General features: G+C 45.5%; 1 protein-coding gene across 2 annotated transcripts in view; it reads right to left on the bottom strand.

Annotated features, from left to right (window-relative positions):
• Positions 1–717: 717 nt before the first annotated feature.
• CREB3L2 (cAMP responsive element binding protein 3 like 2) overlaps positions 718–13,237 on the bottom strand; it is a 117,812-nt gene continuing 105,292 nt past the window's right edge. For both annotated transcript variants that reach the window (XM_045565326.1, XM_045565325.1), the window contains exons 9-12: positions 10,467–10,566; positions 10,056–10,182; positions 8,124–8,340; positions 718–6,263 (exon numbers count right to left, since the gene is read on the bottom strand). In XM_045565326.1, the coding sequence (XP_045421282.1) occupies positions 6,188–6,263; positions 8,124–8,340; positions 10,056–10,182; positions 10,467–10,566 (520 nt within the window). In that variant the 3' untranslated portion in view covers positions 718–6,187. The remainder of the gene's footprint in view (positions 6,264–8,123; positions 8,341–10,055; positions 10,183–10,466; positions 10,567–13,237) is intronic.

Genomic DNA, 13,237 nt, shown 5'->3' with positions numbered 1-13,237 from the left:
AGAAGAGAAGGCAAGGTGCTCAGAGGGGAAAGGATGCGGCAGATTAACACATCCTCAAGGCCACAGCAGGGTTAGGCATGCTGCTAAGGAAAAAAGAAAAAGTTTTGGTTTTTTTCCAGGTAAGCACAGTCCATGATCTTAGTCTCTAACGTCCCGAGGTACTCTTTCTGAGACTAAATGAAGCCCCTACTCTGAGTGGAGAAAGTTACATTTGCAATGGAATGAAGATTATTCTGCTTGAGTGCATTGACCTTTATCAACCATTTCATCAGAGTTTCTGGAGCACGAATCTGTGTTAGACATCCTCTGCAACTGTTCATGTGAAGAAGGATCATTCCTCGCTGGCTCAGGTCCAAAGGATCTTTTGCAAGCATCCAGAGATGGGAAAAACAAAATCAAATCCGTAGACTTTTGAAATCTAGTTAGGGAATAGTTGGAGGAGACAACGAAAATAGCAGTCAGGCTGCATACATCTCTAGAGAATACTGTTTTTCTTCCTGTGACTGCCTGAAAAAACAATTACATTTCTCAATACTTCTCCACCTGAGACTTGGATTCAGTACTTATATAGCAGAGCAATTGCTGGTTTGAGGCTCTCCTTTCCATTCTGCTAGATAACCAGGAAAGAATGGGTAGACACATATACACAAACTCATGATCATAAAAAACAAAATGCTTTTAAAACCACATTACCAGGATTTTAAAGACTGGGCAACATTTTACTATTTAAGAAAAATATTTATTTGCAAGAAATGGAAATACAAAAGCATAACAATTTCAATTTTTTTCAAACTAAGTACAAGTATCCTACAAATCATTTTTTTTTTTTTTTTGGTATTTACTTAGCTATGATAAAGAATAAAAGCCATAAAAAACAATGCAATAGGACAGATAATAGACTCACAATGTATTTAGATTTAAACACTGCTGGTCTATCTAACCTGTTACAAAAGAGAAGCAAGCCCAGCTGTGAGCATAGACTTCAAGCTCACTGTTGATTATAGCCCAGGGTCTGCTCAGCGTTGTTTAAAAAGGGTCACTCACAGTTTGTCAAAGAGTGCTGGCATTTTTTATAGACTCAGAAAGCATTTTATCTAAAAGGGAGATTTTCTAAGTAGTGTAGGCTGTCGGTCCATGGTGCAAAAAGTTCGTGTTCTCACCCAGCTGGTGAACAAAGGATGGGAACAGAGAAATAGAGCCAAAACCCCTGGTTTCCGTTTTCCCGATGTTGTGAAGCCTGCTAGCTGGAGCTCACAGAAGACTGGAACAAAGACTGGAGATGGACATCTGGTGGATAGCACCAGCAGGGGGTGAAGAAATGAACATTGCACAGTGGGACCCTCGCAGGGGGCAGAGGCTGTGATTCCTGCCCAGAGAACCTTAGAAGTTTACAGTGTGTTCACAAAGAAATCTGCTCAATCTAATCCCAAATTGGTATACTTCCCATATTACTTAGCTCTTTATCCATCTCCTAGTAAACTGTCACTCTCATTTTCTGTATCTATAAAATTGACTTCAAACTTAGAACAGCACTCAATACCTTAGTAAGCACTTAAGAAATACTATTTCCCTTCTTTCTAGAAACCATAACAAAATAAAGCATTCCTGAATTTTATTTTGCCCAAAATAACAAAACACTTCCTAGTTTTTTCCCATGGTAAGTGCTGATGCTTTGGCCACAGAGGCACGGAACATTAACCCTCAAAAGGGCCAGGACCCTGTGCACTGAGAAAATGTTCTGCTATGAGGATTTATAATACCCTCAATCCTAGCTGGCCATTTTCTGATGTAAATTGCACTCCTGCAAAATGGGATTTTCCTAATGGACATAACCCTATTTCTTTTCTCCTGATAAGCAAATCGGATAGTGGCTCACTTTTAGAAAACCATTTTTGAGGCTTTGAAAAAAGTTCTTCCCTCCTCCCCACACACACCCACTGCAGTCTCATACTATAAAGCTCTACATAAAATCTCCCAGGCACAAGGGAATGCTCAGTCATTCTGGATTCATATATAAGGCACATTTAAGGCACAAATGAGTATCTAAGACAAGGGAGGAATGTGTGCGTGTGTCAGAGAGAGAGAGGGAGACACCTCCCTAGCACTAGGGTCTTCGGAATAACTTGTTAATCAAGCTTCCCCAGTCTCTCCTACTCCTCAATGTCCCCCGGGGCCTTAGGCAGTACTCTTCCTTAATAAAACTGAAAATTTCTAGGAGTGAATGAATGAATCAATGAAAAATCTAAAACCTGTCTCTGGAACCTTCACAGCCCCATTCCACGGCCCCCCTACTCTCTCCTGTAACTGCCCTCCCAGCAGGGCTTATCCTATCACGTCTATAATTGCCTCAGCTGAAAGCGGTTAAATATTAATAAAATGACTCTCACTAGGACACTACCTGCCAATGGCTTCGCAGGTCCTGCCAGCCCAGCAAGCAGAAGTGCTGGTGTTTTTAATTCAGGTTTCTCAATGACTGGACTCAACAGAGCCAAATTAGGAACTCGTGGCAGACAAGGGGGAGATAAAAAGACTCCGCTTGCACCTCCAGTCTCCTGGTGCTAGCAGGACCCGCAGGGACGGTCCAGTCCTCAACTGGGGGTGGGATGTCTCCCTTTCTGAGTTATGCTCGAAGTCACGCCTGACAGGTCACGTGTGTTCAGAGAGGCTGGAGAGGCCTGTGATTGTGCCTTTATGCTTTTGCTTGGTCTGAGAGCATGGGAGGGAGGGGCCGTGAAATGCTGAAAAAGCATTTTAATAAAACACTTATGACAAAAATGCCAGACACTGACTCACTGCCAGAATCAAGAAGAATCAACTCAACACTCCCACTTTATGGGCACATAAGATTCACAGCTACCTTTTGGCATCCAAGCTGAATCGAGGGATTTAGGAACAAAAAAAAATGGTATTTATGGTTGGTTTGTAAATACGTTGAACTAAAAGCTGCTTTCACAATCTACAAATGAGGTCTCCAAATCACAATCATTTATATTAACCAAAACGTTATCTAATTTTGCCTATATTGGTGTCAAATCTCATCCTCACCCCCTGCCAGAAAGGAGCACCTAGTTCAGCTGTCAGATTTTTATATAACACTCTCTTTATGTGAGCTGCACTCCAGCGTCCTAACACTTCACAGAAATTCTTTCTTAAAATTGGCACTGAGGCCTTTCATTTACAATATCCCTTTTTAAGTGCACAGTCAAGAGCTGTGAAAAGAACCATGCTGGGGGGTCGGGGTTAGTCAGGTCTCATTCGGTGAAAAATTAGTTGTTCTCTGAATCTTTGCAAGCCATTTCCTTTTCTAGTGTAATGAAAGAAAGGGAAGAGGAAAACTTGTTTACATGATGAAAAATATAATTAACAGATTTATTCTTTATGGGTTATGGTTGCTCTAACAGTGTCATATTTATCAAAACATAAATTCAGTCACCAATGCCTGCCACTATTTGAAATCTTCAGAGCTGATGTGAATTAATGACTAGTTAATGGGGCTACTCAGTGGTGAAAACAAATCCACTGGTATTCTGGGCTTAACTCTTGAACAGAAAATGTGCACACATCCGTTAATTATCTGGAACCAATCTGGTGTTATCCAACCCTTTTGTATCTTCTTGACCTCATTTTTGTCCTCCTAAAGGGACAACTGTTAGTTCCCTTTACTCGCTCAAGCAAGGGGTGGAGGGCAGAGGTTTTTCTCAAAGAGCAGCAATGCTGGTTCTTGGAATTCCCTTAAAAGGGCCATCTGAGCTCTCTGGCTAATGTCCCATGTCTCTAGATACAGATTCTGCTCTAGAAGGACAGTTTCCCAGAGAAGGAGCCCTACTGTTCAGCGGTCTGGAGACAGTGATGTCAAGCAAGGGTGAGTAGAGGGGAGGGGAAAAGAAAATCCTCAAAGCCCTAAGGACAAGGGCCAGAAGTTTCCTTTTTCTTCTCCCTCCTCATTCAGAAGAGCAGGTTTTCTACTTTGGCTATATCCGGGAGCCTTAAAAACCCAATCTGGTTCAGCCGTAGCAGGTGCATGGGCTGGCCCATTCTCTCACTTCTGCCCTTAAATATGAAACCTTTCCTCTCTCACTGCACAAACATTCCTTGAGTTAATCCTATCTCTTCACCTTCTTAGGACCCCACAGGCTGCCTATGCCTGATAATGACATGACATTTTAAAAGAGAGGGTCAGCAGTGGCCCACGGTTACCAGACACCAGCCAGGCCCAGGAGGATCTGGAGTTGCAGAGTGGAACAGAGAGCAGCAGCAGAGACGCCAGCAAGCCCTCCTGCACAGCCCCGGCTCTGCCTGCCCTGGCCAAGGTAAGGGACAGCGAGAACCATCCAGACAGCAGGGCTGCCAGGACCATGGCAGTCCCAATCCAGCTTTCATACGTGGCAAGATGAACTTGGCCATCTCCCCATCTGGAACCCTCTCCATCACAGTAGGGAGAGCAAGGACTGACTCACAGTGAGCCCCAAATGGACGTAGGTAGACAAAGCAGGGATCCACTTATGAGGTATGACGACAAATGTTAATGACACCAAATCCTGTATCTGATGTGGAATGGAAGGCCAGGTGTGGGCTTAATCCCTGTAAGCAGGGCTCCAATGAAAATGTAGATGACATGAGAGGGAGGGAGGGAAGGGAGGAGTGGGAGAGGGGGAGAGAGAGAGAAAGAGAGAGAGAGAGAGAAAAGCTAAAACTAAAGACATTTCAGCTGCTACTAAAAATAAAATACAAAATATAAGCAAATTTCCTACACAAAATCTTTTATAAGCTAGAAAAAAATAAGGAGAGGGTCTTCTACATTATACAATAAAAAAAAACCAATTTCCATTTCTTAATTTGTAAGAAAGAGGAAAGATTGTTTTAAACTACAAAAGTTACTTTTAATCATTAAAAATAATAAAGGTAGGTTGGGGATTAGGTTTTATCTCTTTGGGTGAGCTGCAAAGTAGCCAAACATGACTATAAAAGGTCAGAATGTGGATACACAAATGTCACCTACTCGCCCCCTGTGTCGAGGAGGGGGAAGAGGAGGACAGAGCGGAAGTGCAGAGGGAGGAGGAGGCTGGGCAGGCGTGGAAAACAAGCCAGCGAGGTTGTCCGACACGCCTGTTGTCAGGGACAGGGCTTCCCTTCTCTGCCGTGGAAACAGGATAGAGAAAGCATTTGGCCACAGAGCCACGGACCGAGCAAGGCATTGCTCTAGCTCCCTCTGAGCTCATCCTAGAGGCAGACACATGCCCCAGGTGATTTCTCAATAGTAATTATTTTACAAGCCTCCAGTAAAAAAGGAAAAAAAAAAAAAAAAAAAAAGAAAGAGAGGAAACAAAACATTGTCTGGAAAGATTGGGGATCCCAGAGCCTCGGGTGCCCTCCTAGCTCCAAAGGCCAGAAGAAGACTTTGCTGGCTTGAGGGGAGGCCTGGAATCTCTCCAGTGTGGCTGCTAGCGAGAAGCCTCAGCGAGCTAATAAATACTATTTACACACGGGGAGGAGAAGCCGGGGAGGCGGAACTATGGGTGTGTGGGGACCAGGTTTCGGAGGTCCTACAAGCAACGAGAGGGGGCAGGTTCGCCTGGAGTAGAAAAGCCTGATCGCTTCAGGCATTGCACTTGCGGCCTGAGAACATGAAGGGGAGCCCTCGCCTGCCAGTGCCGGTGCGGGGACCATCCAGCGAGGGCTCCGAGGGGGCAGAGTGGGCGGAGGGCCGCTGTCAGGCGCGTTCCCACCGCAGACCCCACCGTGAGCAAGGGAGGACATGAGTCAGTGCTTTGCCAAACCCCAACAGGCATCGTTGTGGCATTTTTGTGGCTAGCGTCTGGGGTCTAGATTGAATAAGAGTCATTTCTTCTTCAAAGAGGGGGGTGCACCTCACAGGTGTGAATCAGGCAGTATCTTTTTGGCACTGTTGGTGGAAACAAGCCTGCTTGTCCCACCCCCACCCCTAAAATAATTTCCTATGGCAGTAAGAGCAGGGGAGGGAGGGACGCGGCTCCCGTCGGCATGGAGGGGCATGGACTGCGGGGAAGGTGCTCTCTCACTGCAGGGAATCCCAGGCTGGCCCCCATCTGAAGCCACTAACGCTAGTCCATGTCTTTGTCAAGATCCAGTGGCAAAGAGGAAAAGCTTATGACAAAGGTGGTTTGAGGATGTAAAAGTAGAGTTGGGGCAGGGGGGGCAGAGAACCCCTTTAGAAGGTAGTGTTCACTCTTCTGTCGAGTTCTACAACTTTTAGTGTTTCATTCCCCTCCAGTTTGGCGCTGACCCTGTGAAGGCATTGAAAGGAAAAAGAAGTATTAGCCACCAACTGTTAACTACAATTCTTGTGCTTTATAGTGTGATACAATCACTGGATGACTGCAACTTGGTGGACGAGCCCAGGCATGTTGCTTGTCCTTTTCCCTCCTAGGAGCAGTTCTCTGTTCCCAAAGTCCCCCACTACCAGCCTATCCACTCGTCCACATTCCCACCTTTATCCTCACCTAGAGGAGGCATCACAACCCAGAGGATAACATGGTGGCTTGGTACCGATTTCTTATGAATTGCATTAAATTGTTGTATTTACTAAGGATGTTTAGTCCCATGCTAAGCTCTGGGAAGGAAAAAATAAAAGGATGAGAGCTGATCTCTGGTCTAGAAGAGTTAATAATCCAGACAAATATTTTTAACAATGAACTAATTTGAAATAACAATAAATCTATAACAAAAAATAAATATTAAACTACGTAACAACCTAGAAAGTCTCTAGGCGTTCGGAGGAGAACTAGGAGGCTTTGTTATTTGGGAGACATCACAGAACAAGTGGGATTTGAAGGGGGCCACGAATAACTGAGCTAAGAGGAGAGAAACTTCTGTCATGTGCCAAGCAGCTCAGTCTTCTGTAGTTTCCAGTGGCAGCTCTGGACTTTTTCTCTAAGAGGAATAATAATAATGCCTCACCACCTGGCTCTGGAGTAGTTAAAAGAATTTATATGATACCAGTTGAGTACTGTCAATCCAAAAATCCAAAATCTGAAATGAATTGAAAACTTTTTAAACACCAGTTTGACAGCCAAAGGAAATGCTCATTAAAGCATTTTAGATTTTTAGATTAGGGGTGCTTAACTGGTAAGTGTAATGTGAATATTTTGAAGTCCAAAAAAATCCAAAATCTGAAACACTTCCGATCCCAAGCATTTTGGATAAAAGATACTCAACCTGCATCACATCTGTAAAGTGCTTAAAATAGTAAGCACTAGCAAATGTTAAACATACATGTGTAATATACACGTGTAAAAGTATGTAATTATGACCCTTCCCCTGCAGGGTCAGGGGAAGAAAGCTAAAGAATCTGAACCAAAATCTTTCCCACGTACACTACAACAGTCTCATTTCTGCGAGGCAGTGGAGCACAGACCAGCTAAATCCCCAGCCAGGACACACGTGACCAGGAGTGTGCACACAGCCCCGCCGTCCTGTGCTGACCGGCACACCTAGGGACCTCCCCCACCACAATAATTATACCTTGTAGTCGTATAAACCCTTAAGTTTCCAAAAGGATTCCCCCATAACTATCCAAGAGAAACAACTCATGGAGAATTGGAGCCAAATATAGGTTCTGTTCAATATGGAAACATATACCTCTCGCCATGACCTTCGATATAAATATATAAGTATATTGTTATAATTAACATATGTGTTTACATATAAATCATAAATATATATTGACATGTAGCATAATGTGTATTATTCTCTAGTTGGGAGGAAGCTAGAGAACGTGTCTTGATGCTGCATTAGCATGGCCAGCGTGCTGCTGCTGCCTGGGCTGTATGTTCACGCTTGTGGCTTGGAGGGGAGGATGGCGACGGTGGCAGAAGCCCTCCCCCACTCCTTAGGGCCACCACTGTCAGCTTCGCACTGACGCAGCAGGCATGGGAGAGCTCACGCTGGGTCTTTTCCCCATCTCTGCTCAGGGCAGCTGTTGGCCAGCAACAGACTCTCCTCAGTACTACGTCCTGGAAATAGAGCCTGAGAGGGCGGGACTGGACTGGGCCTACGGGAGAGCCTGTACCCTACATTCCAAGTTGCTGACTCATAAGCCACCATCAGTGCACTAAAGGAGTTGACTCTGTATCTATATGACTCACAGGTGCTGCTGCAGCTCCAACAGCACTGACTTCTCCAGGCTGGTCTCATTCGAGATAATGAAATGGGGAAGATCCACATCCGGCCTGGACTCCAGCCCTGACACCCTGAGCAGGGAGGAGCCTCTATCCCAGGGCCCAAGCTCCCCAGCTGAGGCTGGGCTGGACGGCTCCTCTGGGGGAGAATGTTCTTCGTAGATCAGCAGGTTCCTGGATCTCACTGAGAACAGAGCAAGGTAATAAGGTGTTAGCAAAGGACCACAGTGGTCCACCACGTCCCCTCACTGCAGATGCTCAGGGCTGGTGGCTGATGACAAGGTGTGTGTTCCAATTGCACAGGACTGAAGATGCCAACTGGATTTGGCTTTCTATAAAAGCTTCAGGGTTTTAGAGTTTGTACATTAAAAAATTACACCAATTATACAGTGCTGGAAGAACAATAGAAAAGCAAATAAACACCAAGCAAACTACCACCCCCACTGCTTTGAAAATAAAACTCCCCCCTCCTCCCCACCCATAACCATCTAGGGAAAACAATTCTTGGGAATGGTAGTCAAATACTTGGAGATGTCCAGACCCAGCTAAAAGAAAGCATCCCCAGTGAGTGGGTCTTGCAGGGAGATGAGGTGTAGGGCATTTTCATTTAGAAACTAGAGAAAAGACACAAAGCCAAAGCCATAAATCAAAGGATGGAGACAGGCTCTTTTGTTTTATAGGATAGTCTCACAGCTAGATGGCTCTGTAGCAGTTTTATACAACATAGAAACTATGCTCTCATTGCCTTCCAATTAAATGTGGAGATACGTGCCCTTGGGGAAAAAAGAATTTCCCAACAGGCCACTGAAATTATTTGATTGGAATGCCAACACTTCTGTCATATCCCTGGCAAGGATGCACCTGCTGGTAAAGACCACGGACATTTCAGAATGGAAAAATTGTCCCTACCCTAAATCCAGTACAGTGGTCCCCCCTTATTCATAGGGCTATGTTCCAAGGCCTCCAGTGGATGCCTGAAACTCGGATAGTACCGAGCCCTATATATACAATGGTTTTTCCTATACATCCATACCTATGATAAAATTTAGTTTATGAATTAGGCACAGTAAGCAATTAATAATAAATTATAAAATAAATAATTCTAATAATATCCTGTAATAAAAGTTATATTAATATGAATGTGGTCTCTCTCTCAAAATTTCTTGTTGTACTGTGCATACCTATTTTTGGACCTTGGTTGACTATGGGTAACTGAAACCACAGAAAGGGAAACCTTGGATAAGCGGAGACTACTGCACCCCCTAACTCCATGCTTGTTCTTACTAGTGGACATGTGTACTCATGTATGTACTCCTTACTCACCACCTATTTGCTTCCTGCATACTTAGGTAATTGATCTAGGTGAGAATATCCTACACTTCCTATCTAACACCTGAATATCCAAATTCTCTAAGTCTTGGGCATAATGTTTTGTAAGACAGACCGATTCTTTAATTTCATTTTACAAACTTACTATGGTCACGTGCAATTCCACTCACTGGAGGCAGAAACATAGAGGTTCTCTTAAAATGTCATAGAAAGCTTTATCCTCTTCCCCCCAGCCTCATCTACTTCCCTCCCCCTGGCCAAAACTCACAGAGGGAATGTCGGGATGTATCCAGGAACACAGTCTAGAATAGCAGTTTGCACACTGGGCTCTGTCAAGCTCTAGAGAATTCCCAGTGATGCCTGAGCCCAGTGGTGAGGGGCCCAAGGGGCAGGCAGTAGCCGGGCACAGAAACCCCACATGTCTCTTCCTTCCCCTTCCAATGGAGAAGTTCCCTGTTTACCACTTTTTAAAAATTGGATTTTCACAAAAGATTTCATTTGGAAAACTGAGAAACCCAGCTCTAAAGAAACAAAACAAGACACTTCCCAAGTTGCTGAGTGCTGTCTTACCGACGGAGGCTGTGTACGGCTCCGGCATGGAATGCTGGCTGGGCAGAGCCATCTTGGTGGCAGAGGGATAAGGCCCGTAGCCCTGAAAGAAGCTGCCAAACGCCACAGCAAAGCACAACACAACGACCTGGAGTGGGAGGAGAGAACACGGGGAGCTGTGGATTCCAGACTCCACGGGGCAAAGCTTGAGACCTGCAACACCTGGGAGAGCTGGGGAGCAGACTCCCCTGTGTTGGGCCAGCAGGTGGCGCCCACAGGTCACGTCATTGGAGTGTCCTATAGAGGAACAGCTCGGAATGAGCTATGTGGTTTCCCCAACCGCACAGCACTTGGCCTTGGCAAGCCGAGAGAGACTGGAGACAGGGGCCGGGGCCAGGGGCAGTGACTGTGCTATCCCTCTGGGGAACTCACCATGAGGCAGGTGCCAGTCTGCGTGCCAGCCAGCTTGCAGGTACGAGAAACCTTGCCCATCACCAATGTCTGGAGCTTCTGGAGTTGCTGAAGGAGGGTTCTGCCAACGATAACAAAAAACAGCCATGAAGGGAGCCGGAGAGATGAGAGATGCTTTTGATGATTTCCCCTTGTGCTCCTGGAAGGTTGCTGTGACTTAGTGCCTGCATTTGAACAGAGCACGGAGGTACAGTTTCCTCTGGGAGAAAACACGGACACCAGCACCTTCCAGCACCATTGTCACAGAGCTTGCCGGGGGTCAGAGTCAGCCCTAATACTTTGACAGCTTGTCCTGTTCTTGCACTGCCCTAAGCAGGAGGTGAATGCTCCCAGAGTACCCCTGACAGGCCGTGCCTCGTCTGTCAGCCACTGGGAACAAAGAAAAAGGAACATTCTGATTGGATGGTGGCTATAGTCTGAATGTGTTTGCCCAAAATTCATATGTTGGAACCTGGCTCCCAATGTTGTGGTATTAAAGGTGGGGACTTTGGGAGACGATTAAGTCATGAGAGTGGAGCCCTCATGAACAGGATTAGTGCCCTTACAAGGAGCTGAAAAGACTACAGTTCTTCCCTTCCTCCATGTGAGGACACAGCAAGAAGATGCCTTCCATGAACCAGAAAGTGGGCCCTCGCCAGACACCCAATCTGCTCGCACCTTGATCTTGGACTTCCCAGCCTCCGGAACTGTGAGCAATAAATTTCTGTTATTTATAAGCTACCCAGTTGACGGCATTTTGTTATAGCAGCCCAAACAGGAAGACCATGGTGAACTTACATAAACTTAATTCTTGAGATGACAAACACTGATGAAAATATAAGGAAGGAGAAAAGCAAAGATATGAAGACAATGACCAGCAGAGAACAACTGAAGAAGTTGCCAGAGGTGGAAGCTGTGAGTGGAAGTGGCAGTAGTGTCACCGAGCGCCGGGCATTCAGAGGCAGGTTGGAAGAGGGAAGGAGAGATGAAGAACAGCTCTGTCTAGGCAGGGAGGCAAACAGCCACCTGCACCTCGAGCCTGTGGTTCTTGATGGCTGGCAGCACCTCCACAGTCAGGAACAGCCAAATACAAAAAAGCAAAGATGCCTGCTCAACTGGCCCCTCACGCCCCGAGCCAAGGATCTGAGAAACCATCCTCTGATACAGACTCTCATCTTTCTCCAGGAAAAGACCGAGAACAGGAGCAAAAAAAAAGTTTTTTATCCCTAAAATTGGACAAATGTGGATCCCCTTAAAAGGAAAAGTTTGAGGGTGAGAATAGTCTTATATGCTCTGTTCTATGTGACATCAGGACACAGAAAAAGCAGATGGTAAAATCCTTTGCAAATTCTGAATGTTGCAAGGCATAGCGAGGACCTGACAACACCCCCCCCCCCCCCCCCGACTTAGAGCACCAGGATGAATTGTACGTGAGCAGTGGCAGCTCCCTCGTCCTCACTCCTCATCCCCAAGCCCAGTGCACATGGCAAAGTGAAAGACTTTATGAGCAGACACTTTGTCCTGGGTCTCAAGGATTTTCAGAAAATTCATGCTGCGATGCAATAATGTTAGAGGGCCACACAGGTTCACTGGAAACCATCAGCAAACCATTTGTGCACAGAACAATTCTCTCTCACTAACAGCTTGTTTCTCCTCCTATGTGGGTCCGTCTATACCACCTTTTTGCCTGGCACAGTGATTTTAATTTAAGCAATACAAAATCATTCATCCCATTGGTTAATATCATTAATTTAAATTCTATTTAATTGTGGAGGTGTTTTTTGTACTTGTACATTTTTTGTTTCTGGTTATATAGAAGTATGACCGCGTGTGGTTTAGACTTGGTTCATATTTGTATATACTCAAGTACCATATTCTTTAAAACCATTCAGTATGTTACTCAAGGCTGAGAAATACTGACAGTATGATTACTTTAAACTCTACTTAAAGAAATGGTTTGCTCCTAAATGGTTCTATGATACAGCACCTTTTCTTCCTCACCAAGCTCTTTAATCTCTTCTCCCAGGACTTCCCCGGACCACCCTCTTCCCACCCACTGGCACGGCTGCCTTTTCAAAGCTGAGAGCTGAGTGAGCTACTGCATAGCCACTTCCTGAGTGTGCACGCATTCTCACAGAGCTCGGATTTTGCTGGCTACAGCATGTATTTGATGCACTGCCATCTGTAATGCCAGCCCCAAGGCCCTCGCTGGGTTTTCCCTGCTGGTATTTACAGAAGTCCTGGGGCAGATTTAAGGGTGAGCCTGCAGATAAGAATACACAGCACAAACCCTTTCCTCTCATATGCTGGCCGCCTTCCATGGCACCAACTGATTAGTGTTGCTTTGCTGCCGGCTAAGCTATGAGAAGTGGCCTCCCTGCTCGCTCGGCCTGCTGAAGAGCTATTTCTTTAAGTGACGACTGCCACTTTTGTTGGGTACCTCAGCTTTCCCAGGTGCTCCTATTGCCTGTGTGCTGGTGGACTCGAGGTGCTGAAGTTTAGCTGTGCTCTGTGCACGAGTGGGTAACATTTCTCCATCCAGCCTCCATGTAGACAGCACCTTCCCAGATGGCACCAATGCCATGCTACTTTTGGTCCAAATTCTTAAGGTGTTTTGGAAAGTGAAACAACCATTTCCATTTTTTACCAATAGTCCCTATTTACCTGCAACCATCCCATACTTCCTTCCTGCTCCTTGCCTGGTTTTTAGGTCATGAATGGCCAAGAAAATAAATTCCACACAATGCTTGGAA

The sequence above is a fragment of the Lemur catta genome, chromosome 11 (assembly GCF_020740605.2).
Source record: "Lemur catta isolate mLemCat1 chromosome 11, mLemCat1.pri, whole genome shotgun sequence".
Taxonomy (NCBI): domain Eukaryota; kingdom Metazoa; phylum Chordata; class Mammalia; order Primates; family Lemuridae; genus Lemur; species Lemur catta.
Note: the sequence above shows the minus strand (reverse complement) of the source record. Positions and strands in the feature narration are given on the sequence as shown.